The 26735-nt window shown below is 42.1% G+C and overlaps 1 protein-coding gene across 1 annotated transcript in view; it reads left to right on the top strand.

Annotated features, from left to right (window-relative positions):
* Positions 1-26735, top strand: part of LOC132835241 (arf-GAP with coiled-coil, ANK repeat and PH domain-containing protein 2-like) — a 125815-nt gene that overhangs the window by 65989 nt on the left and 33091 nt on the right. The window contains exons 9-17 of the mRNA XM_060854623.1: positions 5264-5338; positions 11146-11258; positions 15016-15067; positions 16730-16830; positions 19041-19149; positions 19909-20108; positions 21407-21476; positions 22131-22225; positions 22350-22549. Of these exons, the coding sequence (XP_060710606.1) occupies positions 5264-5338; positions 11146-11258; positions 15016-15067; positions 16730-16830; positions 19041-19149; positions 19909-20108; positions 21407-21476; positions 22131-22225; positions 22350-22549 (1015 nt within the window). The remainder of the gene's footprint in view (positions 1-5263; positions 5339-11145; positions 11259-15015; positions 15068-16729; positions 16831-19040; positions 19150-19908; positions 20109-21406; positions 21477-22130; positions 22226-22349; positions 22550-26735) is intronic.

The following is a 26735-nucleotide window of genomic DNA, read 5'->3' as shown; positions in this document are numbered from 1 at the left end:
GGAAGTATAGTTAATAAGTTTGCAGATAAAATTGGAGGTGTATCTGACAGAAAGGGAAGTTACTTCAGAGTACAACGTGACCTTGATCAGATGGGCCAATGGGCTGAGGGGTGGCAGATGGAGTTTAATTTAGAAGAATGTGAGGTGCTGCATTTTGGAAAAGTAGATCAGGGCAGGACTTATACACTTAATGGTAAGATCCTGGGGAGTGTTGCTGAACAAAGAGACCTTGAGTGCAGGTTCATAGCTCCTTGAAAGTGCAGGTAGACAGAATAGTGAAGAAGGCATTTGGTATGCTTGCCTTTATTGGGTCAGAGCATTGAATATAGGAGTTGGGAGGTCATGTTGTGACTGTACAGAACGTTGGTTAGGCCACTTTTGGAATGCTGCATGCAATTCTGGTCTCCCTGCTATAGGAAGAATGCTGTGAAACATGAAAGGGTTCAGAAAAGATTTACTAGGATGTTGCCAGGGTTGGAGGATTTGAGCTATAGGGAGAGGCTGAACAGGCTGGGGTTGTTTTCCCTGGAGCATTTATAAAATCATGAGGGGCATGAATAGGGTGAATCGCCAAAGGCTTTTCCCTGGAGTGGGAGAGTCCAGAACTAGAGGGTATAGGTTTAGGGTGAGAGGGGAAAATTTAAAAGGGACCTCAAGGGCAACTTTTTCACACAGAGGGTGGTGCATGTATGGAGTAAGCTGCCAGAGGAAGTGGTGGAGGCTGGTACAATTACAGCATTTAAAAGGCATCTGGATGGGTATATGAATAGGAAGGGTTTAGAGGGATATGGACAAATGCTGCCAAATGGGACTAGATTAATTTAGGATATCTGGTCGGCATGGACGAGTTGGACTGAATGGTCCTTGCTGTACATCTCTTTAACTCTTTGACTTAGATTTAGTATAAAAGGAAGGATGGGTGGCAGTGAATTATCTGTACCACAAGTCAGATTGGTCTGACTTGGTCACCAGAAGACATAAGAAATCACATTACTGACGGTCTGAAATCATGTCTAGGAAAGGCCAGGTGAGGATAGCATATTTCCTTTCCTAAAAGATATTAGTGAACCAGGTGGGCTCTTATAACACTGGCTAATGTAGGGGGACTGAGATAGAAACAGAGTTGCTTGATTTTTGTTTGATGAATATTTGTCCACCATTGGGTTGTATGGTGGCTCAGTGATTTGCACAGCTGTCTCACAGCACCAGGGATCCAGGTTTGATTGCATCTTCAGGCCACTGTCTATGTGGAGCTTGCACATTCTCCCCGCATCTGCGTGGGTTTCCTCTGGGTGCTCCGGTTTCCTCCTACAGCCCAAGACGTGCAGGTTAGGTGAATTGACCATGGGAAATGCAGAGTTATACAGTAGGTTGGTGGGTCAGAGAGGGATGCTGTTCAGACGATTAACGTAGACTCAATAGGCCGAATGCCCTGTTTCCACACTGTAGAGATTCTATGATTCACTGACTTTGAACAGTTTCTGCTGGAGTTGTCCTCCTGTGGTAATCATGGTATCGCATGAAGCATAAAACAGGCAGGAAGCAGTGTCACTGGACAGAAATCATGGCATTGGCTCTTTAACACATCGGATATCCCTGTAACTCCAAGTTTCAGGAATTCTATGCTTCTCAGAGCAAGGCAGATAAGGACTGGAAAGCAGTAGCGCAGAATTACAGAATTGTAACAGTGCAAGAAGCCATTTGGCCCATCATACCTGCACCAGTACAATGAAATCCACAGTATGACTGGGAAGAATTGGATCATCATGCTTCCAAATCAGTAACTGATCAACCCCAAGCTGGAGGAATGGTCAATATCCATTCTTTCTGGTTTTTGATGGATCAGGCCAGACCCCCTCAAAATATTTTAAGAAGGTAGTCTAGACCCTAACTTTTTCGTATTTTAAAGGCAGACGTGAAGTGGGTGTTCCAGGTGTGATGCAGCTGGTCAAACTGCTCAGTTTTACAAAACACAATTTCGTAAAACACGAACAAAGGAAAGCGGAATTTAGAATAACAACCATTGGAAAACTCAACCAACCAGATACAGCAGCTATCACTAATTAACTGTTCCAGTACAGTTACATCCCATAAACACACCCCTTGGCAAAAAGATAAATTCAAGCACAGATTCTTATAGGCAGGAGGGAACAATATCCAGAGACAGCCTTCAGAGAAAGGGAGTCAGGAATTATTTATTGAAGCTTGCAACTCTTTTGGACTCACATACCTTGTGACTGCTATGGCTGAAAATAACTAGAAAGCTTAAATGGGGAGAACTGGCCACTCTCCTTCCATTGTTAATCTGTTACTCCCTAGACTCTTCACCACCTCTGCATTTACAGCCTCTCTTTAAAAAAAAAAGAGCAAGGACAAAATCATCTTTTTAAAGTGATTGTATTGTCTCAGGTTACTCAATGTAAAATGGCTGTGCTATAATAGTGTTTGCTGTGGTTCAGAGGATAGTTTTCTCACCAATTAATCGATCCTGCACTCACACACCCAATTCAAATGTTGAAAGAGTGCTGCACAATCAATGTTTCTGCCTTTTTGACACTCTAGATCAAGGCTCTGCCTGATATCTCAGGTGAACACAAAAGATTCCATGGTAAGGAATTATCCCCAGGTATCCTTGGCCAATACTAATCCTTCATGCAAGATCTATTATATTGCTGTTTGTGGATTTGCTGAAATTGGTTGCTCTATTGCAACAGTCATGATACTCCAATAATAGTACTTTAGGAGTTATTAATGTTGTGAAAAATACTGTAGAAATGCAAACTTTATTCAATCCTTTATCAGCTTTTCAGCAGGATTCATGTAGAGTAATACCTGGTATTATTATAAACACATTGCATCTGTGATTGAACTGCAGAAAAGGAAAATTTGGCAGAAATAACCATAATATTATAAAACAAACAGCTGTGTCATGCTGTGTCTTCTGACTTAAGTTCAAATACCGGATATTTTCCAATAATTTTCTTGAATTCTTCTATGGAAATTGCATTGCACCAGCAATATATGCTTTACTGTGTTTTGATATCCGGAAACAATTCTGTCTATGTCCTTTGGTAATATTAATGTGCTGATTTCTATTAAATACATATGATAAATGTAAACATCTTGGAGAACAATGGGACTTCCAATATCATGTCTGCGTTGATGTTCATGTGAAACTCAGTACAGAACAAAACAGAAGTTTTTACGTCTATGCTGTGGTCTCCATGGAGAGGGATCATTTGGTGTTCATCAGCATGATAAAAGCCTTTAGAAACTGGTGAGAACCACAGGGTTGGATCCTCACCTTCGATGACATTATTTTCAAGCTGATAAGTTTCTGTTGTTATGGAGTAGGCCAGACCACTCAAAACACTTAAGCAGGCAACCCCAGACCATAACTTTGCAATTTGTTTCAGTAAATGTCCAGTGAACATTACCCAGAGTAAGTTAGCTAGCTTGACTACTAGATTTTAAAACAGACAAAAATTTATTCACAAAATTACACAATGAAACACAAAGAACAGAATAAAGAACCCCTACAGAACTCAGTCTATCCAACCTAGACTTAATTAGGCTGTTATGAACATACACAAAAGTCCCAATATGCGACTCTCTTTAAAACCCAGTATAAATGGAACACATGTTTATAGGTTGAAGTTGAAGGGTAGAACAGAGAGAGTTTCCACACAGGTCCATGTTGAGCTTCCCAGTTTAGGACTGAAATACAACTGCTCAGCCCAACTCAGCTAGAGAGTTGACCACTCCTCTTTCTTTATACATGTCACTTCTAAAATATGACCACTTTGGCCTGAAGTCTCATCTCTGTACCAAATCGGAGTCCAGCCCAGTCAAGGACAGAGTCTCCTTGAGCCAAGGAACAGCTTTTAGTGAAACAAAAACGGACCAGCTTTGTGACACTGTTAATTGGCAGTTTGTATTTTTGATGCAGTATCATATTAGGGGCTGTCGCCACTGTGGTGTTGGAAAAGCACAGCAGGTCAGACAGCATCTGAGGAGCAGGAAAATCGACGTTTCAGGCAAAAGCCCTTCATCAGGCTGAAATGTCGATTCTCCTGCTCCTCAGGAACTGCCTGAACTAGATTTTAAGCTTGTTTAAAAATGTAGATTGGCGGCTGATGGCACACAATGGAACAATGGTTATGCCATAAGTTATGTTATCTAGCTGCCCAGGATAATTCTATGGGGACATTAAGTGCAAAGCACACTATGGCAGCTGGTGAAATTCAAATTTAATTAACATCAAAGAAAAGTTTTAAAAACAACTAGTCCTAGAATTGGTGATCATAAAATCAGTATCAATTGTTATAAAAGCCAACCTGGTTCACTGATAACCTTCTCCTGTCCTTACCTACTTGACTGAAACGTGGCTCCAGCCCCATAGCAATATGGTTAACTCTTTTGCCTTACCAATGGCTGTCTAATCTGATTCAAAGTTAAAATTCACACTGAACCAAGTTATAGTTCAATCTGATTCAAGATTTGTTTTAAAAAGAGTACAAAAAAATTGGTGGCCACACTCTGCCCCAACCATTAGCCAGTTGTGGTTGGTCCCACAGTATATACAACAGGAATAATCAATCACATGGACCTCCTGCTGAGTGCTATTGAGCGACACTGCACATTCACATAAGACAGTCTTTAACTATCAAACTAAGAACTTCAGAGACGTTCGTTTTTGTAGAGCAGAGAGAATGTGGAACTCACTTCAGTGTGAACCAGATCAGGGAGGGCAGGTTCACACCTAACTGCAGTATCCTCTCCAGGCAGGTATCACGTAAACACTCATATATGAAGGATGGGTCCATGGTGAAGATACTGTATAAGGGAACCCAGAGAAAACATCAGCATCTTCAATAGAAATGAAAAGGAAAACCTCCTTTTTAAAAAGACAATGACTTGAGGCACAGTGGCACAGTTGTTAGCACTGCTGCCTCACAGTGCCAGAGACCCGGGTTCAATTCCCGCCTCAGGCAACTGTCTGTGTGGAGTTTGCACTTTCTCCCCGTGTCTGCGGTTTCCTCCCACAGTCCAAAAATGTGTGAGTTAGGTGAAGTGGCCATGCTAAATTGTCCATAGTGTTAGGTGAAGGGGTAAATGTAGGAGAATGGGTATGGGTGGGTTGCGCTTCAGCGGGTCAGGGTGGACTTGTTGGGCCGAAGGGCCTGTTTCCACACTGTAAGTAATCTAATCTAAGTAATTTTCCGTGTTGTTTTCAATGATGTTTGCTTCTCTGTTCTTGCAGTTGCATCAGCTCGTGTTGAATTCAGCAAGAGATAAACGTGATATGGAACAGAGGCATGCCACTATCAAGCAGAAGGTGAGGCATAAGAATATCAAGCCGTTGGGTATTCATACCATAAATCACAGAGCTACATCAGAGCCCCATACTGAAATGAGCATTACTGTTTTGAGTTATTTTGTACCTTTGTAACATTTGCATGAGGGTGATTTTAATTCACTGACTAACTAACTATAGACACCCTTCTCTCCATACCAATAATTTCTGCCCATTGTCCCATCAATCACATTCAGATCTGGTACAACACAGGGTTAGATACAGAGTAAGGCTTACTCTGATTGATTTCATCAAATATACCCAGGGCAGTTGGTAAGATTTTGGAGTTCTTTGTGAAGGATGTCATTTCTGAACACTTGGAAGTATGTTAAAATAGGCCAAAATCAGCATGGTTTCATCAAGGGGAGGTCATGCCTGACCAATCTGTTAGAATTCTTTTCAGAAGGTAATGAGCAGATTAGACCAAGGAGAGCCAATGGATGTTATCGACCTGGATTTCCAGAAGGCCTTTGACAAGGTGCCGCACAGGAGGCTGCTAAGTAATATAAGGACCCATGGTGTCAGGGGCAAGGTGCTAGCATGGATAGAAGTTTAGCTGTCTGGCAGAGAGTGGGGATAAAAGAGTCCTTCTCAGGATGGCAGCAGATAACTAATGGTGTTCCATGAGGCTCAGTGTTGGGACCACAACTTTTCACTTTTTACATTCATGACCAAATGAAGGAACTGAGAGCATTCTGGCTAGGTTTTTAGCAGGTAGAATAAAGGAGAACCTTAAAGCTTTCTATAGGTATGTGAGGAATAAAAGGATGACGAGGGTAGGAATGGGCCAGTCAAAGGCAGAAGTGGGAAGTTGAGTGTGGACCCTGTGGAGATCAGAGAGGTGTTAAATAAACATTTCTCATCAGTCTTCACTCAGGAAAATGAGAATATTGAAGAGGAGAAGAATGAGATATGAGATATTAGGCGAGAAAGGATCAAGGTTAGTTACGAAAAGGTGTTATCAATTCTAGAAGGAGTGAAAGTAGACGAGTCCCCTGGGCCGGATGGGATTTGTCTGAGGGTTCTCTGGGAAGCTAGGGAGGAGATAGTGAAGCCTTTGGCTTTGATATTTGAGTTGTCATTGTCTACAGGACTGGAGGATTACAAATGTGCCCTTGTTGAAGAAGGGCAGGAGAGGTGACCCAGGTAATTATAAACCACTGAGCCTTACTTCTGTCGTGGGAAAGGTTTTGGAAAGGATTATAAGGGATAAAATTGATAATCATCTAGCAAACAACAATTTGATTTCAGATAGTCAACATGGTTTTGTCAAGGGCAGGTCACGTCTCACAAACCTCATTGAGTTTTTTGAGAAGGTGACCAAGCATGGAGATAAGGGTAGATCAGTTGATGTGGTATACATGGACTTCAGTGAAGCTATTGATAAGGTTCCGCATGGTAGGCTGTTGGAGAAAATGCAGAGGTATGGGATTGAGGGTGATTTAGCAGTTTGGATTAGAAACTGGCTTTCTGAAAGAAGGCAGCGAGTGGTGGTTGATGGAAAATATTCAGCATAGAGTCCGGTTACAAGTAGTTTCCACAAGTGGGACCACTGCTGTTTGTCATTTTTATAAATGACTTAGACGCAGGCATAGGTGGATGGATTAGTAAGTTGCAGATGACACTAAAGTCAATCGAGTAGTGTACAGCGTGGAAGAATGTTACAGGTTGCGGGGGACTTGGATAAACTGCAGAATTGGGCTGAGAGGTGGTAAATGGAGTTCAATGCAGATAAATGTGAGGTGATTTACTTTGGCAAGAATAACAGGAAGGCAGGGTACTGGGTCAATGGAAAAATTCTTGGTAGTGTGGATGTGCAGAGGGATCTTGGAGTCCATGTACACAGATCCCTGAAAGTTGCTACCCAGGTTGATAGTACTGATAAGAAGGCATACAGTGTGTTAGGTTTCATTGGTAGAGGGATTGAGTTCCAGAGCTGCAATGTCATGCTGCAACCATTCAAAATGCTAGTGCGGCCACACTTGGAATATTCTGGTTGTCCCATTGCAGGAGGGATGTGGAAGCATTGGAAAACGTGCAGAGGAGATTTACCAGAATGTTGCTTGGTCTGGAGGGAAGGTCTTATGAGGAAAGGCTGAGAGACCTGAGTCTGTTCTCAATGGAAAGAAGAAGGCTAAGAGGGGATTTGATAGAGACATACAAGATCATCAGAGGATTAGATAGGGTAGACAGAGAAAGTCTTTTTCCTAGGATGATGATGTCAGCTTGCATGAGGGGGCATAGCAACAAATTTGAGGGGCGATAGATTTAAGGCAGATATCAGAGGCAGGTTCTTCACTCAGAGCGTGGTAAGGGCGTGGAATGCCCGAATTGCCAATGTAGTTAACTCAGTCACATTAGGGGGATTTAAACAATCCTTAGATAAGCACATGGATGATGATGGGATAGTGTAGGGGGATGAGCTTAGAATAGTTCACAGGTTGGTACAACATCGAGGGCCGAAGGGCCTGTTCTGCACAGTATTGTTCTATGTTCTAAGTCTAAGTCTGCAGATGATACAATGGAAGGTAGAGGGACAGGTTGCATTGAGGAGGTGGGGAGGTTGCAGAAGGACTTAGACAGGTTAGGAGAATGGACAAAGAAATGGTAGATGGAATACAACATGGGGAAGTGTGCGGTCATGCACTTTGATCAGAAGATTAGAGGCACTGAATATTTTCTAAATGGGAGAAAATTCAGAAATCTGAAGTGCAAAGGAACTTGGGAGTTGTGGTCCAGGATTCTCTCAAGGTAAACTTGCAGGTTGAGTCGGTAATTAGACAGGCACAGATACATTTATTTTGTGAGGACTTGAATTTCAAAGCAAGGATGTACTTCTGAGGCTCTCTAAGGCTGTGGTCACAATTTGGAGTATTGTGAGCAATTTTGGGTCCCATATCTCAGGAAGGATGTACTGGCCCTGGTATGGGTCCACAGGAGTTTTACGACATGATTCCAGAAATAAAAGGCTTAACATATGAGGAATGTTTGAGGATTGAGAGTTTAGAACGATGGGGGTGGGGGGGGGGGGAGGAAGGAAGGAAGGAAGGAGGTGTGTGTGGAATATAATTGAAACTTACAGAATACTGAATGACCTGGACAGAGTGGATGTTGGGAAGACGTTTCCATTGGTAGGATAGATGAGGACCTGATGACACAGCCTTAGCGTAAAGGGAAGATGTTTTAGAACGGAGTTAAGGAGAAACGTCTTCAGCCAGAGAGTGGGGAATCAATGGAATTCACTGCCACAGAAGGCTGTGGAGGCTAGTTACTGAGTATACATAAGACTGAAATAGGTTCTTGAGTATCAAGGGGATTAAAGGTTACAGGGAGAAAGCAGGAGAATGGGAATGGGAGGTTTATCAGCCATGATTGAATGGTGGAGCAGACTTGATGGGCCAAATGGCCAAATTTCTATGTCTTATGGTCTAAAGTCTATGTTAGACTCAACATTTTAACTCTGTTTCCCTCTCCATAGATTCTGCCAAATTTGGTGAGTCTCTTCAGCATTTTCTGTTTACATTTCAGCACAAAGTTTGATATTCTCTTTCCCGCTGTCCCTATCAAAAGCTCCCAGGGTAGGTAGAATGTGGCTTGGATTCAGAGTAAAGGTCTCTCTGTGCTCAACACTCTATCAGGGCAGGGACATTGCAGAAAAGGGAGTTAGTTGAGAAAAAACAAAAAAGATTAAGATATCAAAACTCCTAGTTTAAAAGTATGATTCTACAGCAGATTCTGGTGATAAATTCCCTAAAAACTCAAGAAATGGTGCTGGGTCCACTACTTTTCGTGATTTATGTGAATGAATTGGATGTGTACATATAAGGTATGGTTAGTAAGTTTGCAGATGACACCAAAATTGGAGGTGTAGTGGACAGTGAAGAAGGTTACCTCAGATTACAACAGGATCCTGACCAGATGGGCCAATGGGCTAAGGAGTAGCAGATGGAGTTTAATTTTGATAAATGCGAGGTGCTGCACTTTGGAAAGGCAAATCAGAGCAGGACTTATACACTTTGTGGTAAGGTCCTGGGGAGTGTTGCTGAACAATGAGATTTCGGAGTGCAGGTTCATACTTTCTTGAAAGTAGAGTCGCAGGTAGATAGGATAGTGAAGAAGGCATTTGATATGCTTCCCTTTATTGGTCAGAGTATTGAGTATAGGAGTTGGAGGTTATGCTGCGACTATACAGGACATTGGTTAGGCCACTTTTGGAATATTGCGTGCAATTCAGGATGTTGTGAAACTTGAAAGGGTTCAGAAAAGATTTCCAAGGATGTTGCCAGGGTTGGAGCTATAGGGAGAGGCTGAATAGGCTGGGGTTGTTTTCCTGGAATGTCAGAGGCTTAGGAGTGACCTTCTAGAGGTTTATAAAATCATGATGGGCATGGATAGGATAAATAGACAAGGTCTTTTCCAATGGATGGGGAGTCCAGAACTAGAGGGCATAGGTTTAGAGTGAGAGGGAAAAGCTGTAAAAGGGATCTCGGGGCAACGTTTTTACGCGGAGAGTGGTGTGTGTATGGAATGAGCTGCCTGAGGAAGTGGTGGAGACTGGTACAATTTTAGTATTTAAAAGGCATCTGGATTGGTATATGAACAGGAAGGATTTAAAGGGATATGGGCCAAGTGCTGGCAAATGGGCCTATATTAGATTAGGATAATTGGTTGGCATGGACGAGTTGGACGGACAGGACTGTTTCTGTGCTGTACAAGACTGTGACTGTAAATGGTATGACACTTCATTATTATTTGAAATTTATGAATTGTACATCAGGAATAGGGAAGATTGTTTGAAATCAAACTCCCTGTTCCTTCCTCACTTCACTTCAATCTGCCCGGAGGTCAGTTAAAACGTGTCATCCATAAGTCAGATAAGCCCTACCACTTCCCCATCTTTTTCTTCCTTGCCTGTTCAAGTTATTTCAATCAACCTGTTTGAACATGTTATGCTACAAATCCAGGGCAAGAGGGACTTAGACCTGTGCCTCCTGTTCAGAGGTAGAGATGCTACCACAGCATCACAATAGCCTGTATCTCCTTGACTATTATATCCTGGCTGCGCATGGGTCATAACCAACATCAATCAGCTCTCACTGCTTTACAGTCTTAAACCTCTGCCCTCTGAAGATTATAGAAATGCAAACAGTTGTGGACAGATTATTTAAAAAGCTAATGACACATTGGCCAATATTCCAAGGAGTGCAAGTTTTGTTACAGCTGTAAAATGCTCTCACTAGACTGTGTGTTTGGAGTATTTGCCTTCTGCTCTCTACCTTGAAGCAGGTGCGGTGCTGAGTCACTAGACTCACGTGTTTTAATAAAAGGACTGTTTGCAAGACAAGGTTAAAATTCTGTTGAGTTTGGAGACTCAATGGATAATTTAATTGAGTTTTAAGACAATTTAAGAAATTGCTGAAATGAAAAAGAGAGAAATTGTTCCCTTTCTTGAGAGAAGTCCAGAAAAAGAAAACATAACCTTGAAATTTGACTTTGGCCATTCAGTGATGATATCAGGAAGCCTTTCTTCATATAAAGAGCTGTGGAAATCTGAAATCTTCTCCCCCAAAAAGCAGTTGAAGTTGGGAATTAATTATCAATATCAAAACTTAAATCAAAAAAGGTATCATAGATGATGAAACTAAAACAGATATAATTAAGGTATATATCAGCTCTGATTAAACTGAATGGCAAAGACGCAGAAGATTGAAATTCCTCCTCCCGTCTGAAAGAGTAGGATGCTTATTTGAACTGTTGCTGGTTTAATTAAACATTTTTGCTTTCAACAGGATGTGTTTTATGATGATTTGGCAGTGGAGTTTAATATAGAGGCTCCAAATGGTGTGGTTATGGAGGGTTATCTGTATAAACGAGCTAGCAACGCCTTCAAAACTTGGAACAGGTACTGTAAATATCTTCTACTTGTAGTTTAAAATGTGTGCAAAGATGCATCAACTGTCTACTGCAAAGGGTGAGGCCTCAAAATGCTGGTTCTGCTCCCATCACTCAAAACTCCTTTCTCGCCATTGTGTTAGACAGGCTTTTATGATTCAGCGGAACTTGCGAAATTTCTCAGCACTGTATCCTTTTGTTTATTTTACCTTTCCTATCAGTGTTCTCTAAACTTTCTTCTTTCTGGTTCTTTTCTCCAGAAGTGACTGTCGGGTGATCTAGTGGAGGCTATATTTTTTTTAAAAATGAGGATAGATAGAGTAGGCACAGAGAAGATACTAAATTTGTTAGGGAGAGCAAAACTAGAATCCACAAAATGTAGACAGTATTCAATAAATCTAATAGGGAATTCAGGAGAAATGTTAATACTCATTTGGATTATTCTCAGTGCCACATGTTAGTGAAAGTTGGAATAGGAGGACAGGGCAGATGAATGCATGGCTGAGGAGCTGGTGCAGGGGCAAGGATTCAGATTTTTGGATCCTTGAGATCCCTTCTGGGGAAGAGATGACCTGTACAAGGACAGGTTGCACCTGAACTAAAGGGGGAAACCAATATCCCGTCGGGAAAGTTTGCTCGTACTGTTTGGGAGGGTTTAAATAAGTCTGCTGGGGGGGTGGGACCCTAAGCAGTAGTGAGAGAAGAAAGAAGGTTGAGGCTGGTACAGAGTTTAAGGGGAGCAAGCTAAACAGATGAGGCAGGCAGGAGCACAGTAGAAGCGAGATAAGACTGATGAACTAAACTGCATTTATTTCAATGCAAGATGCCTGACAGGTAAGGCAGATGAATGCAGGGCATGAATGGGAACATGGGAATAGAATATCACAGCTATGACAGAAAAGTGGCTGAGGGAAAGACAAGACTGGTAGCTCAATGTTCTGGGCTATAGATGTTAATAGGATAGAAAGGGAAGCAAGAGAAGAGGAGGAGTGGTGTTTTTGACTAGGGAAAACATCGCAGCAGTACTTAAGAGAGAATTATTCCTAAGGGAAGCTATATGCGTGGAATTGAGAAATAAGAGAATGATCACCTTGATAGTCAGTCAGTGAGAAATTGAGGAAGCAAATTGAGCAAACAAATATTGGAGATCTCCAATATCAGTAAGAATAACAGGATTGTATTAAGACAACACCAGGTTAGAGTCAACACTGTGGTGTTGGAAAAGCACAGCAGGTCAGGCAGCATCTGAGGAACAGGAGAATCGATGTTTCAGGCAAAAGCCCTTCATCAGGATAATGCATCAGGATGATGCTGGATGATTACAGATATTGAGGCTCTGGTCAAGAAAAAGGCGGCATTCATCAGGTATAGACAACTGGGATCTGGTGAATCCTTTGGAGTGTAGGGGGAATAGGAACACACTTAAGAGGGAAATCAGGAAGGCAAAAAGAGGACATGAGATAGCATTGGCAGATAAGATGAAGGAGAATCCAAAGACAGTCTACAAGTACATTAAGGACACAAGGGCAACTAGGGAGAGAATAGGGCTCCTTAATTAATAAGGCTCGGGATGGTGAGATACTAAATGAATATTTTGCCTGAGTATTTACTGTGAGGAAAGACACAGAAGCTAGGGAACTTGGGGAAATAAATAGTGATGTTTTGAAAAGAGTCCATATTACAGAAGAGGTGGTGCTGGAGGTCTTAATGCATAAAGGTAGATAAATCCCCAGGTCCTGATCAGAGGTATTCCAGGACATTGTGGGAAGCTAAGGAAGAAATTGCAGGATCTCTAGCCAAGTTATTTCTATCATCTACGGCCACGGGTGAGGTGCTGGAATACAGGAGAGTGGCTCATATTGTGCCTTTACTTAAGAAAAGCTTCAAGGAAAAGCCAAGGAAGTATACGCTGATGAGCCTGATTTCGGTTGAAGTTGTTGTAAGTTGTTGAAGAAGATTCTGAGAGACAGGACTTACTTGCATTCGGAAAGGCATTGATTAAAGGCATTGTCCATGGGAAATCATGTCTCTCAAACTGGAATAAATGTTTCAAAGAGGTGACCAAAAAGATAGATGAAGACACAGCGGTCGACATCTACGTGGACTTTAGCAAGGCCTTTGACAAGGTTCCACCTGGTAGACTGTTAGTAAAGTTAGGTCCAGGTACAGCTAGCCAATTGGATACAAAATTGGTTTGATGGTAGGAGACAGAGTGGTGGTTTAGGGTAGTGTTCAGACTAAAGGCTTGTGACCAACGGTGTGCCACAGAGATCGATGCTGGGTCCACTGTTGTTTGTCATTTATGTAAACAATTTGGATTAGAATACAGGAAGCATAATAACTAAGTTTGTAGATGATGGTACTATAATGGACAATGAGGAAGGTTATCGAAGAGTACTGACATCTTGATTAGCTGGGGCAGTGGTCCAAGGAGTGGCAGATAGAATTTAATTTAGATAAAAGTAATGTATTGCATTTTGATCAGACAAATTGATGCACAATTAATGGTTGGGCCCTGGATAGTGTTGTCGAACAGAGAGACCTAGGGGTTCAGACACATAGTTCCTTGAAACATCACAGGTAGAAGGCTGGTGAAGAAAGCGTTTAGCACATTTGCTTTCACTGGTCAGAACATTAGATACAGGAGTTCGAGTATCATGTTGCGGTTGTACAATACATTGGTGAGGCCATCTTTGGAGTACTGCATACAGTTCTGGTTGCCCTGCTATAAGAAGAATCTTCTTAAACTGAAAAAAGGTGCTGAGAATATTAACAAGGATGTTACTGATACTGGAGGGTTTGAACTTTAAGGAGAGGCTGGCTAAGCTGGGAATTTCTCCCCTAGAATTTGGGAGGCTAAAGGGTGACCTTATAGAGGATTATAAAATCATTACAGGCATAGTTGGGTGAATAGCCAAGGTCTATTCAGAACAGGCCCTTCGGCCCTCGATGTTGTACCAACCTGTGAACTATTCTAAGCTCATCCCCCTACACTATCCCATCATCATCCATGTGCTTATCTAAGGATTGTTTAAATCTCCCTAATGTGGCTGAGTTAACTACATTGGCAGTTCGGGCATTCCACACCCTTACCACTCTCTGAGTAAAGAACCTGCATCTGATATCTGTCTTAAATCTATCACCCCACAATTTGTAGCAATATCCCTTCATACAAACTGACATCATCATCCTTGGAAAACGACTTCCACTGTCTACCCTATCTAATCATATGATCATCTTGTATGTCTCTATCAAATCCCCTCTTAGCCTTCTTCTTTCCAATCAGAACAGACTCGAGTCACTCGGCCTTTCCTCATAAGACCTTCCCTCCAGACCAAGCAACATCCAGGTTCAAATCAATAATTATCACTGTCCCTTAATCATTCTACTTAGACTGATTTCTTCTATCAGAGTGTTGAGAATCTTTAGAATTCCCTACCCCAAAGAACCGTATATGCTGAGTCATTGATTATGTCCAAGGCTATGATAGATTCTTAAACTGTAGTGGTATGAAGGGTTGTAAGAGAACAGACAGGAAAATGGGGTTCAGGCCAGACCAGATTGGCCAGGAATCTAGAGAAGGCAATTCAAAGAACTGAAGAAGTAAACCAGCAGTGGCTACACAAGGTCCTTCAAACCCAATGGCAAGAAATACACTCCAACAGCAACATCATCTTCAAAGACAATTAATCCAGCATCAAGGTATTTACTATTCCAAATCAGCTACGTTGGGCAAGATATGACATTGTTCTGTTCTATATACACAGACGGTGGTTTTCCATTCAAAACAATCAGCTGGTCTATCAGAAGAAGCTCAAGGTGAGTTGGGTTGCTTGTCAGCTTATTACTATGAGGTAGCTTACTTGCATCTCCTTCATTTCTAAATCATAAACCAACTCCAGGGATATTACCTGGACCAAACTGCTCTAACACTTTCTCAAATTAAGATCACACAACGCCAGGTTATAGTCCAGCAGGTTTATTTGGAATCACCAGCTTTCAGAGCGCTGCTCTGCTGCCTGATGAAGAAGCAGTACTCTAAAAGCTGGTTCTTCCAAATAAACCTGTTGAACTATAACCTGGTGTTGTGTGATTTTTAACTTTGAGAAAGTGAGGACTGCAGGGGCTAAAGATCAGAGTCGAAAGGTGTGGTGCTGGAAAAGTACAGCAGGTCAGGTAGCATCCAAGGAGCAGGAGAGTCAACGTTTCAGGCATAAGCTCAATTCCTGATGAAGAGCTCATACTTGAAACATCACTTCTCCTGCTCCTCAGATGCAGTCTGAGTGGCTGTGCTTTTCCAGCACCACACTTTTCGAATCTGATTTTTAACTTTGTCCACCCCAATCCGGCACCTCCACATCATGACTAGATGAGTGTGCAAGTGAAGTTAAAAGTTGCTTTTATGCAACACCTTCGCCACCTGAGAACATTCCATAGTTTTTTTGATAGCTGCTAAAGTATTTGAAATGTTATAATGTAGGCAATTTTGCAGCTAATTTGCACACCACTAGTACCCACCATTAGCAACAATAACTGGAGTGATGTTGATTGAGGAATAAATATTGGCCAGAGAATTTCTTTCTTTTGATTAGATTAGATTACTTACAGTGAGGAAACAGGCCCTTCAGCTCAACAAGTCCACACCGACCCGCCAAAGCGCAACCCACCCAGACCCATTTACCCCTTTACCTAACACTATGGGCAATTTAGCATGGCCAATTCACCCTAACCTGCACATTTTTGGACTGTGGGAGGAAGCCGGAGCACCCGGAGGAAACCCACGCGGACACGAGGAGAATGTGCAAAATGAGATCTTTTAAGTTTAGCCAAGAGGGCAAAGAGGCACTGTTTAATTGTCAAATCAGAAATAAAGCTCTTCTAACTATGTAGCATTCTCGGTTTGAAAACATATCTACTGCAGAGAAGTGCTTTCCACAGAACTACATCAAACACATAAAGTTTAAAGGAGGTAGTTTAGGTTCAATATCAGGCAACACAAAATTGTTGGATCATGTGAACCAATGGTCAATTTCTCTTCTATAGATTCTAGGTGATTGCATGAATGAGTTAATTTGTGTTCATGAGAAAGTGCAGATGTGGTGATGTTCCTGGCCAGCAAAACCACGGCCCAGAGTAATACGTTGGGGACTTGGGTTTAAGATACACCAAGACATCTAGTAAAATTTAAAATCACTTAATTCTAGAATTGAAAGAGAGTCTATTACCAATTATCATTGATTTGGTAGGATGGCAAATTAATAAACCAGATCAGCGAGTTTGACTTTTAATAATTCTTGGAAGAATCTAGAAAACCACTGAGATTGAGGTTAAGTGTCAGCCTTGCCTGAAGTGCCCACAAACCGTGAAAAAAGAAACTTAAACTTCACAGAGAATGGAAGATATCTTGAAACTGTGAATTGTAGACTTTGCTAACCAGTTGAAAGAAGCTGTAAATTCAATTCGTTATCTTCAATGATACAGGATAATCTAACGGTTGTGGTGGAAGACCTCCGACTGTGTACAATCAAGTCTGGTACAGACACTGAGAGACGATTCTGCTTTGAAGTAGTCTCCCCATCAAAGTGAGTGTGAATTGCCAATGCCTGTCAAATCTTTTAATGTTGATCAGAGAATAATTAACTAACAACTATTAACCATTCCTTACTCTAATCTATCTGATACCTTCCCTTCTATAATATGAATCTGATATAACTCCCAGTTAAGATTTATAAACAAGACTTTTCTTTCCTGATGAAGGGCTTATGCTCGAAACGTCGAATTCTCTATTCCTGAGATGCTGCCTAACCTGCTGTGCTTTGACCAGCAACACATTTGCAGCTGTGATCTCCAGCATCTGCAGACCTCATTTTTTATCTCAAAACCCGGCAACTTTCGCTCTTCTGTTCGGATCTTCCTGTGTCTTTTCTTCTTCTTAGGAATTTCTGCGTTACAGGTTACTGATCGAAAAGGTACCTTTTTAAGACAGCTATTTTTTCAGGCAGTCTGTTTACATGCTGGTAGCTTGGCAGTTCTCCTCCCAACAGTTCAATTTTCCCCAATCTTATACCCCAAAGCATTGGATTGCATCATTGGCTGTTAAGATTTTCAATATAATCAATTCAAACTGGATTAGAGTTTGATATTTTTGGGGTATAATTTAAACAGATTGGCTGAATTCAAATTAGTTTTTGTCTCCAGGCAAGGATCTAATTGAGTTGTTCGACCAAGTGTTACATTGTTGCCTTATTGAGAACACTTGGTGCCGTGTCCGGTAGTTTGGCTGCTTTTAACTTTCTTAAAGTACACGCACATCTTCATAACATGATCCACTACCTAATTTTCTTTGAATGAGTGCAATACAGTTGACCATATTGTCAATTCAAGTCAAACATATTTCGTACAGAATTATATTTTATTTTGCTCAAAAACTGCATGAATCCATGTCAGATTCTGTAAATTCCTCTTTTAGAAATAGAATCAGTCTGAACATTGAGGCACAGATAGCCTCACACTGGGCAGCTCACACCTTCATACATTATCTGAGACGACATGGCACCTATTATTAAAGTTAACCTGAGAATGTAACTTTTAAAAGAAGTTCTGGGATTTATATATGAAAGAATTGAAACCAACACGGTCATTCTAAAGGATGAGAGACTTAACAAACAATCCAGGCCTTTTTCAATATATAATTTCAGTTACATCACACTGTAAACTTTTGCTATAAATTATGTGTCTTATGATCTTATACTCCACAACCACCTGATGAAGGAGCAATGCTCCGAAAGCTAGTGCTTCTAAATGAACCTGTTGGACTATAACCTGGTGTTGGTGATTTTTACCCTTATACACCCCAGTACAACACTGGCACCTCCAAATCATATTTCCTGTGCTTTCATGCTGCAGTGTTTCAGAATGATCGACAAACTCACTGGTGGAAGGTCCCACTATTTCACACTGCGATTTTCCACTGCATATCGAGTCATACAAATTTCTCTTTGTCTCCAATATATTTTAAACTTTCTCTATAAATTTAACCGTTCCTGCAGGTGAACATTCTTTCACAGAGGTTTTGATCTTGATGTTCACTCTTAGCTTACCTTTGATTTCATGTTACAGTGAGTAAAACTCTGCTCTGATTTGTTGCCCTGTCACATGCATACATGAATTCAGCTAAAACAATTTGGTTTATCGTGGGCATCTTTTGATTGTACTTACTGTTCTGTCATTGGGAGTGACTGAAAGCTTCACCCCAACCAATGTTTCAGGTTATCCAAATTTGTGTTACCACGATTTCCCTGTACTATTGAACTAGTAAACCGGAAACCATGATTTCAAATTGATGTTTAAAGATATCTGAATTCAATTTAACACATCTGAAAATAAAAGGCTGTACCAGTAAAAGTGACCACAATCTATCAGATAGTCATGAAACCCTAAACAGTTCATAATGTCCATTGTTATCCTTACCCACTCTGGTCTGGCCGCTCGCAGCCTATTGCCTCTTGTGTTTAGTGAGAGTCAGTGTTTGTAGAACCATACAAGAAACGGACAATAAATATGCACCTTACCAATTAGCCTCACATCCCATAATAACTAAACAGCAATCAGAGCCTCAAACTCCATGAAGGGCAATGTTTGACTGAAATATAATTCATGTTTCCCTTCACACATACACAACGAGTGCTGCTGTCAGAACACTGTTTTAAATAGTAGACGTTTTAACATTTACAAGACTTGCAGCCTTGATGCAAGTTCCCTGTTCTTAAGCTATCCTTATGTTCCCTTGCAGGAGCTGCATGCTTCAGGCTGATTCTGAGAAACACCAGCAAACCTGGATCCTGGCGGTACAATCAAGCATTGCAACAGCCTTTAATGAGAGGCGAGAGGACAATTATTCGGTACAAAATAAATTCATTGAAACTTCGCAATTACAAGTTCCATGCACATACACTCACAGGCGTTTGGATTCCATGTATGCTGACACTCAAGAGGTATGGTTCCAACATATTAGCTGTCACTAGGATACTGGTCCCGTACGCTCTTTCACTGGAATATGGTTGCACGCACACTGACTCACTGGAATTTGGATTCTACACACAATGACTCTCACAGGAATATGAGCTCCCCGCACACTGAAACTCACCAGGAAACTCTCTCAATGATAAATAATTATGCAGCCATTAATTCTCACTTGGTAATGTTCACAAATACTGATTCTCAATGGCAGGTGTGGGGGCAAAGCCACTACAGTTTTCCATTATGTTAACAAAATGGACTTCTTTCATTTCTGACACTGCAGACTGTAAAATATTCAATAGCTCATCACAGCCGAAGTGAATGCCTGACATCACAGAGCCATATATTTCCAGAGTGACTAATGGACTGTGATCAGGAACAGGAACCCAGCTGATTTTTACACTTCTCTAAACAAGAAGTTAGTCATGGTCCCTTGATTACCCTCCTCCAAATTGAAATCAAGGACTAGAATGTGGGTGGAATTTGGTTTGTGTGGTTCAATGCCCGTAACTTTTTCCAGAGAAACTGTTCAGCATCCTTCCTGAAAATTATCCTGGCTCTGCTCAGCTATGGACTACATTTTTTAAAGCATTTCTCATTGTTATCTATATTTGTTAGAGTTCAGCTTGGTGTCTTTTCAGAAATTGGAAAGGACTTCGTCTATGTCTACAGGAGTTTTGGATTTCTCAGACGAAGCAAGACCCGGAAAGGAAAAGGGTCTGGAGCAGGTGCAAGCTATCCCAGGGAATGCCCAGTGCTGTGATTGCAATGAACACCTGCCAGAATGGGCCAGCATCAATCTTGGCATCACCCTCTGCATAGAATGTTCTGGAATTCACAGGTGAAGGGCAAGAGTCAGGCACATTTGCCAACTCACCCAAATTTTAATTTGGTGTAGTCGCTGAATGCACCCTTTGAGGTGACTAAAGTATTGAATAGAACAAAGTATGATATTAGATATAGAGGCTTTCAGAAGTAGTTGGCGAAGTTCTTGAACAGTTTGAACTAGTTATACATGAAACTCTTAATAAAGGCAAATTATTGGCAAGGATTAAACAACACAGGCGGCATGGTGGTTCAGTGGTTAGAGTGGAGTGTGATGCTGGAAAAGCACAGCAGATCAGGCAGCACCTGAGGAGCAGGAGAGTCGACGTTTCGGGAAAAAGCCCTTCATCGGGAATGAGGCTTGTGAGCTTGGGGTAGAAAAATAAATGAGAGGGGAGTGGGGTTGGGAGGAAGTTGCTGAGAGTGCGATAGGTAGATGGAGGGTGGGGGGTTGATGGTGACAGGTTGGAGAGGAGGGTGGAGCAGATAGGTGGGAAGATGGACAGGTAGGACAGGTCATGAGGGCAGTGCCAAGTTGGAAGGTTGAATCTGGGATATGGTGGGGGGAGGGGAAATGAGGAAACTGGTGAAATCCACATTGATGCCATGGTGTTAGAAGGCGGAAGATGAGGCAATCTTCCTCCAGGAATCGGGTGGTTAGGGAGAGTCGATTAGCACTGCTACCTCATAGCGCCAGGGACCCAGGTTTGATTCCCACCTCAGGCGACTGTATGTGTGGAGTTTGCACATTCTCCCCGTGGGTTTCCTCCTACAGTCCAAACATGTACAAGTCAGGTGAACTGGCCATGAGAAATGCTCATACTGTGCAGGGATGTGTATTTTAAGTGCATTAGTCAGGGGAAATGTTAAGTAATAGGGGAATGGGTGTGGGTGGGATAATCTTCGGAGGGTCGGTATGGACGTGTTGGGACGAAGGGTGTGTTTCCACACTGTAGGGATTCTATTCTAATACTGATTACAGAACGAGTAAGTAATCCAGTGTTTTCAGTTATTTTCTTTCAAAACCCTTGTTACTTTAGCCCAGAGATTCATATTCATAACCTTTTCAGATTTTATTCTCTTGTGGTTACCTATTAATGGGATTGTAAACTCTGAACTTTTGAGCTGAATGCTGGGAGCAAGTAACAAATCTAAGTATTCGAAATAAGCCCAGCACTGATCTTGAGGTACTTCTTGTAAGAATGTCAGGAGTGGGATGAAGCTGTAACTGTCAGAAAAGAGGCTAAAGACATGACAACTGGAAGTGTGTACTGAGCAAGAGAGAACTAATTTTGGTTCTCTTACTTCTGTCAGGAGTCTGGGAGTCCATTTTTCCAAAGTCCGATCACTGACTCTTGATTCCTGGGAGCCTGAATTGTTAAAGGTCAGTACTTTCCAGAATTAATATAGTTTAAATTATATAATATGGGATTTCCTACATTTAGAACATAGAACAAAAAAGCACAGAACAGGCCCTTCGGCCCTCGATGTTGCACCAACCCGTGACCTTGGACTTCTACATCTGAATTCCCCTTTACTTTTCCTATGCCCCCCTCTTTCTCTCTCTGCTTTTCCTCCCTTCCTCTCACCTTTATCCCACATTCATCGTTTTGTCCCCTCCCTTTGCTTCACCTTTCCCTTCCTTTTACTCCCCCCATTCTTCTTTGCTTCCCCCTTCACTCTTTGTTCTATATCTTCCCTCCCCTGTCTTTCCCAACGACTCCTATTTCTTTTCCCTTTTCCTTTCCTGTTCTATTTCCCATCTCCACCACACTTTGTCAGGCTCTCCTCCTTTTCTTCCCAACTCTCCTCCCAGGTTATTTTCCCTGAAGCCCTATCCATATCTGATTTTAACCCCCACCTCTGTTCCACCCACTCACTCATCTCCATTTCTCACTGTTCATTGTGTCCCACTCCCCTGGCCCTCAACCTGTGTTTACTCATCCTTCATCGCTGAGCTTTCACTACTACCCCAACCCTGCTTTGATTTTCCCATCACTCTGTCATCCCTTTCACTCTATGTTTCTCTCGCAAACAGCTGATGTGTGAGTTGGGGAACTCTACCATTAATCGGATCTATGAAGCTCGAATTGAAGAGATGACAGTGAAAAAGCCTCACTCTGGATCTCCTCGGTAAGGATTATATTTTGAGGATAACATCTGTCTTAAAATTGCAAAGGTCTTTTTCTACCATGATCTTGAAAGTTGATAAAAGGCATAGTGAATAACAGCCTTGTTCACTACTCTCCTTCCTTAGACAGGAGAAAGAAGCCTGGATTCGGGCCAAGTATGTGGAGAAGAAATTTATCCACAAACTTCCAGAAAGTGGCATCAGACTTCGAAGGTGCAGCTTGAAGCGAAATCAGCGTACCAACACTCTGGAGAAAGCCCAAAAACCTGAAAAACCACCAAAACCTTTCCTGAAGCCAAGAGGGAAAACCTTGTCCTCGAACTCAGGTAAGATTGAAATTTCCTTTCACTTAAATACCATCGACCACAGGTCATTACCATTTGCTGTGCAAAGGTGGCTCAAGTGGTTAGTGCTGCTGCCTCACAGCGCCAGGGACTCAGGGTCAATTCCAGCCTCGGGCAGCTGTCTGTGTGGTGTTTGCTCATTCTTCCCATGTCAGTGTGATTTTCCTCCATGTGCTCCAGTTTCTTCCCACAGTCCAAAGATGTGCGGGTTAGGGTGGATTGGCTGTGCTAAATTGTCCCATAGTGTCCAGGGATGTACAGATGAGGATGGATTGGCCATGGGAAATTGTCCCATAGCATTCAGGGATGTGTAGATGCATTAGGCAGGGATAAAAGGGTTGGGGAATGGGAATGGGTCTGGGTGGGATACTCTTCGGAGGGTCAGTGCAGAGATGTTGGGCTGAACAGCCTGTTTCCACACTGTAGGGATTCTATGAACAGTACTTCTGAAAATAGTTCTTCCTCACATACACCAATATCTCGTCAAAAAACTAAAATTGATGTCCTATAGGGCTTGCATCATCAATTAATAGGAATGGAAACGTGGGATGATCTTGTTTTTCTCAATCAGGTCCATCCTCAGCCCCTTTGCTTTTAGAAGAGCTCTAGGTTTTCCAACCTTATTTTGTAACTAGAATCTGTTATGGACCAGGACAGACCCCCCTCAAAATATTTCAACAAAGTAGCCTGGACACTAACTTTGAAGCAGATTTATAGTAGATATTCCAGAAGAGATGCAGTTGGCCAACAACTCAGTTCTGAACAAAACAGAATTTATTTGCGATACTACCGAATGAAACACAAACAAAAGAGAACAGACAATAGAGTAACTTAGCCTATCGGAAAACCCAACAGAGTATCCCCACTTAATGATGCTGTTCCAAATTCCTGCAACAATCCCCATAAACACCCCCTTGGCAATTAAGGTAAAATCAAACCCAGGAGCAATGTCAGAGAGGGGGAGGATCAGCATGGAGCTGCTTCTTTGGGTCTAGCAGCTTCACCATTGACTGCTCGCTAAAACTAAACCAGAGAAAAGCTGAGCTTGGAGAACAGGCCACTCCACTTTCATTGTACAAGTTCTTCTTTAAACTTGAAAGCCCTTTTCCTGAGGCAGTATCAATTAGCTATAATCAAATTGGCCCTAAAACCCTTCAAACCTAGATCTCTCAGAGCCTGTGTCTTTACAACACTCTGAAAACAGAAACCAAAGATAACATTACCTTGTTAAAGGAGCAGCAGCATCACATCTCCCCACTTAAAAAAAATGAACCATCAATATCCAAACATAGCTTCATGTTAAAACCCCTTTATCTTAAATAATTAGTATACCACAACAACCATATAAATTACATTGACAATAGTCGTGCAAGTATGCCCTGCTACACTCTGTTTCAGTCTGTCGTATTCCTGCCATCGAACACCTCTGTTTCTCATTTGAGACTCGAAAAGGCATCAGCAACTGTGTTTTCTTGTCCAGCCACATGCACAATTTTGGCCAGCATGCTCCATCTAAACAGTCTGATGTTTTTGTCCTTCAATTTCTCCACAAACTTCAGTGGATTCTGATCAGTGTATATGATTGTCTCAGATACATTACTGGGAACATAAACATTGAAATGTTGTGATGTTAACACCAAGTTCAAAGTCTCATAGAGCCATAGAGATGTATAGCACAGAAATAGACCCTTTGATCCACCTCATCCATGCCGACCAGCTATCCCAACCCACTCTAGTCCCATTTGCCAGCATATGGTGCACATCCCGCCAAACCCTTCCTATTCATATACCCATCCAGATGCCTTTTAAATGTTGTCATTGTACCAGCCTCCACCACTTCCTCTGGCAGCTCATTCCATATACGTACCACCCTCTGTGTGAAAAAGTTGCCCCTTAGGTCTCTTTTATATCTTGCCCCTCTCACCCTAAACCTATGCTCTCTAGGTCTGGACTCCCCCACCCCAGGGAAAGAGACTTTGTCTATTTACCCTATCCATGCCCCTTATGATTTTATAGACCTCTAAAAGGTCACCCCTCAGCCTCCGATGCTCCAGGGAAAACAGCCCCAGCCTGTTCAGCCTCTCCCGATAGCTCAAATCCTCCAACCCTGGCAACATCCTTGTAAATCTTTTCTGACTCCTTCTCACCTGTCAAATATTTATGCTGATTAATGTTCAATTTCCTTGAGAAATAACTGACAGGTCTTTCTATTTCTCATATCTTTTTGCAAGAACACAGCACAGACACTCGCATCACTTGCGTCGATAATCGCCTTAAATGACTTTGCATAATTAGCTGTGGCTAATACCAGGGCAGTAGTTAACACAGCTTTCAGGTTGTCAAATGCCTTCTGACAGTCCGCTGTCCATGAAACTTCTTGACTTTCTTTCGCAATTTGGTGAGTGGAGCAGCCACACTGCTAAAATTTGGGATGAATTTTCGATAAAACCCACCCAATCCCAGGATTGCCTTTTCATAGAACATAGAACATAGAAAAATACAGCGCAGTACAGGCCCTTCGGCCCTCGATGTTGCGCCGACCAAATCCTACCTAACCTACACTAGCCCAATAACTTCCATATGCCTATCCAATGCCTGCTTAAATGACCATAAAGAGGGAGAGTTCACCACTGCTACTGGCAGGGCATTCCATGAACTCACAACCCGCTGCGTAAAGAATCTACCCCTAACATCTGTCCTATACCTACCACCCCTTAATTTAAAGCTGTGTCCCCTAGTAACAGCTGACTCCATTAGCGGTAAAAGGTTCTCAGTGTCTACCCTGTCTAAACCCCTAATCATCTTATACACCTCTATCAAATCTCCCCTGAACCTTCTTTTCTCCAATGAGAACAGGCCCAAGTGCCTCAGCCTTTCCTCATACGATCTTCCTACCATGCCAGGCAACATCCTGGTAAACCTCCTCTGCACTCGTTCCAATGCCTCCACATCCTTCCTATAGTATGGCGACCAAAACTGCACACAATACTCCAGATGAGGCCGCACCAGAGTCTTATACAACTGCAACATGACCTCAGGACTCCGGAACTCAATTCCTCTACCAATAAAGCCCAGTACACCATATGCCTTCCTCACAGCACTATTTACCTGGGTGGCAACTTTCAGAGATCTGTGTACATGGACACCAAGATCCCTCTGCTCATCCACACTACCAAGTAACCTACCATTAGCCCAGTAATCCATCTTCTTGTTACTCCTACCAAAGTGAATGACTTCACACTTAGCTACATTGAATTCCATCTGCCACCTTTCTGCCCAGCTCTGCAACCTATCTATATCCCGCTGTAACCTGCCACATCCTTCTTCACTGTCCACAACTCCACCAACCTTTGTGTCATCCGCAAACTTGCTCACCCAGCTTTCAAGCCCCTCCTCTAGATCATTTATAAAGATGACAAACAGCAACGGCCCCAAAACAGATCCCTGTGGTACCCCGCTAGTAACATCTACTGCTTTACCCTCATCCACCTCCTTAGTCACCTTCTCAAAGAACTCAATAAGGTTTGTCTGGCAATATTCCTTCAGGGGTACATATCTCCTCATCTTTCAACATCAAAAATTGAGAGGATCCTATATCTCTTAATACTGTAACCTCTTTACCTGCTGCTCCTGGCCTATATGAGTAAACTTTACCTTCGAAGGTATATGGTTTAAGAAGATCTGGCACTTCCTCCTTAATCAACCTCTGATCAAGTTGTACATTCTGGTCAGCTTTCTAGCCTCCACTGTGCTTTCCATTACCACTCTGACAAAATTCACTGGCTTATGCTGTTTTTCATACATCTGGCTTCCCAGTGCTTTTCCTAGCCCAGCAACATTGTGATTTCATGTGGCCTACTTTATTGCAGTGAAAACACCAGAGCTTTTTAACTTCTCTTTCCCCTTCAAGGGTTTTCTTTTGTACCCTGTGGTAAGTTAACCTTATGATCTTCACCGAGATCTACCTTTCTCTATCCATGTGAGGATTTCTCTTTGTCCCAGCGTCCAACCCTCACGGATTGAAATTGATTTTGGAAGCTAAACTTTGAATTATAGACCAACTCATAATCATCAGCCACTTCAGCTGCTAACTTTGCCGTTTTAACTCTCTGCTCTTCTGCATAAGTTCTCACTACTTCAGAAGTGAATTTTTGATCTCCTCCCAAAT

This window comes from Hemiscyllium ocellatum, chromosome 44 (assembly GCF_020745735.1).
Source record: "Hemiscyllium ocellatum isolate sHemOce1 chromosome 44, sHemOce1.pat.X.cur, whole genome shotgun sequence".
In the NCBI taxonomy this organism is placed as follows: domain Eukaryota; kingdom Metazoa; phylum Chordata; class Chondrichthyes; order Orectolobiformes; family Hemiscylliidae; genus Hemiscyllium; species Hemiscyllium ocellatum.
This window is presented reverse-complemented; position numbering and strand designations above follow the sequence as displayed.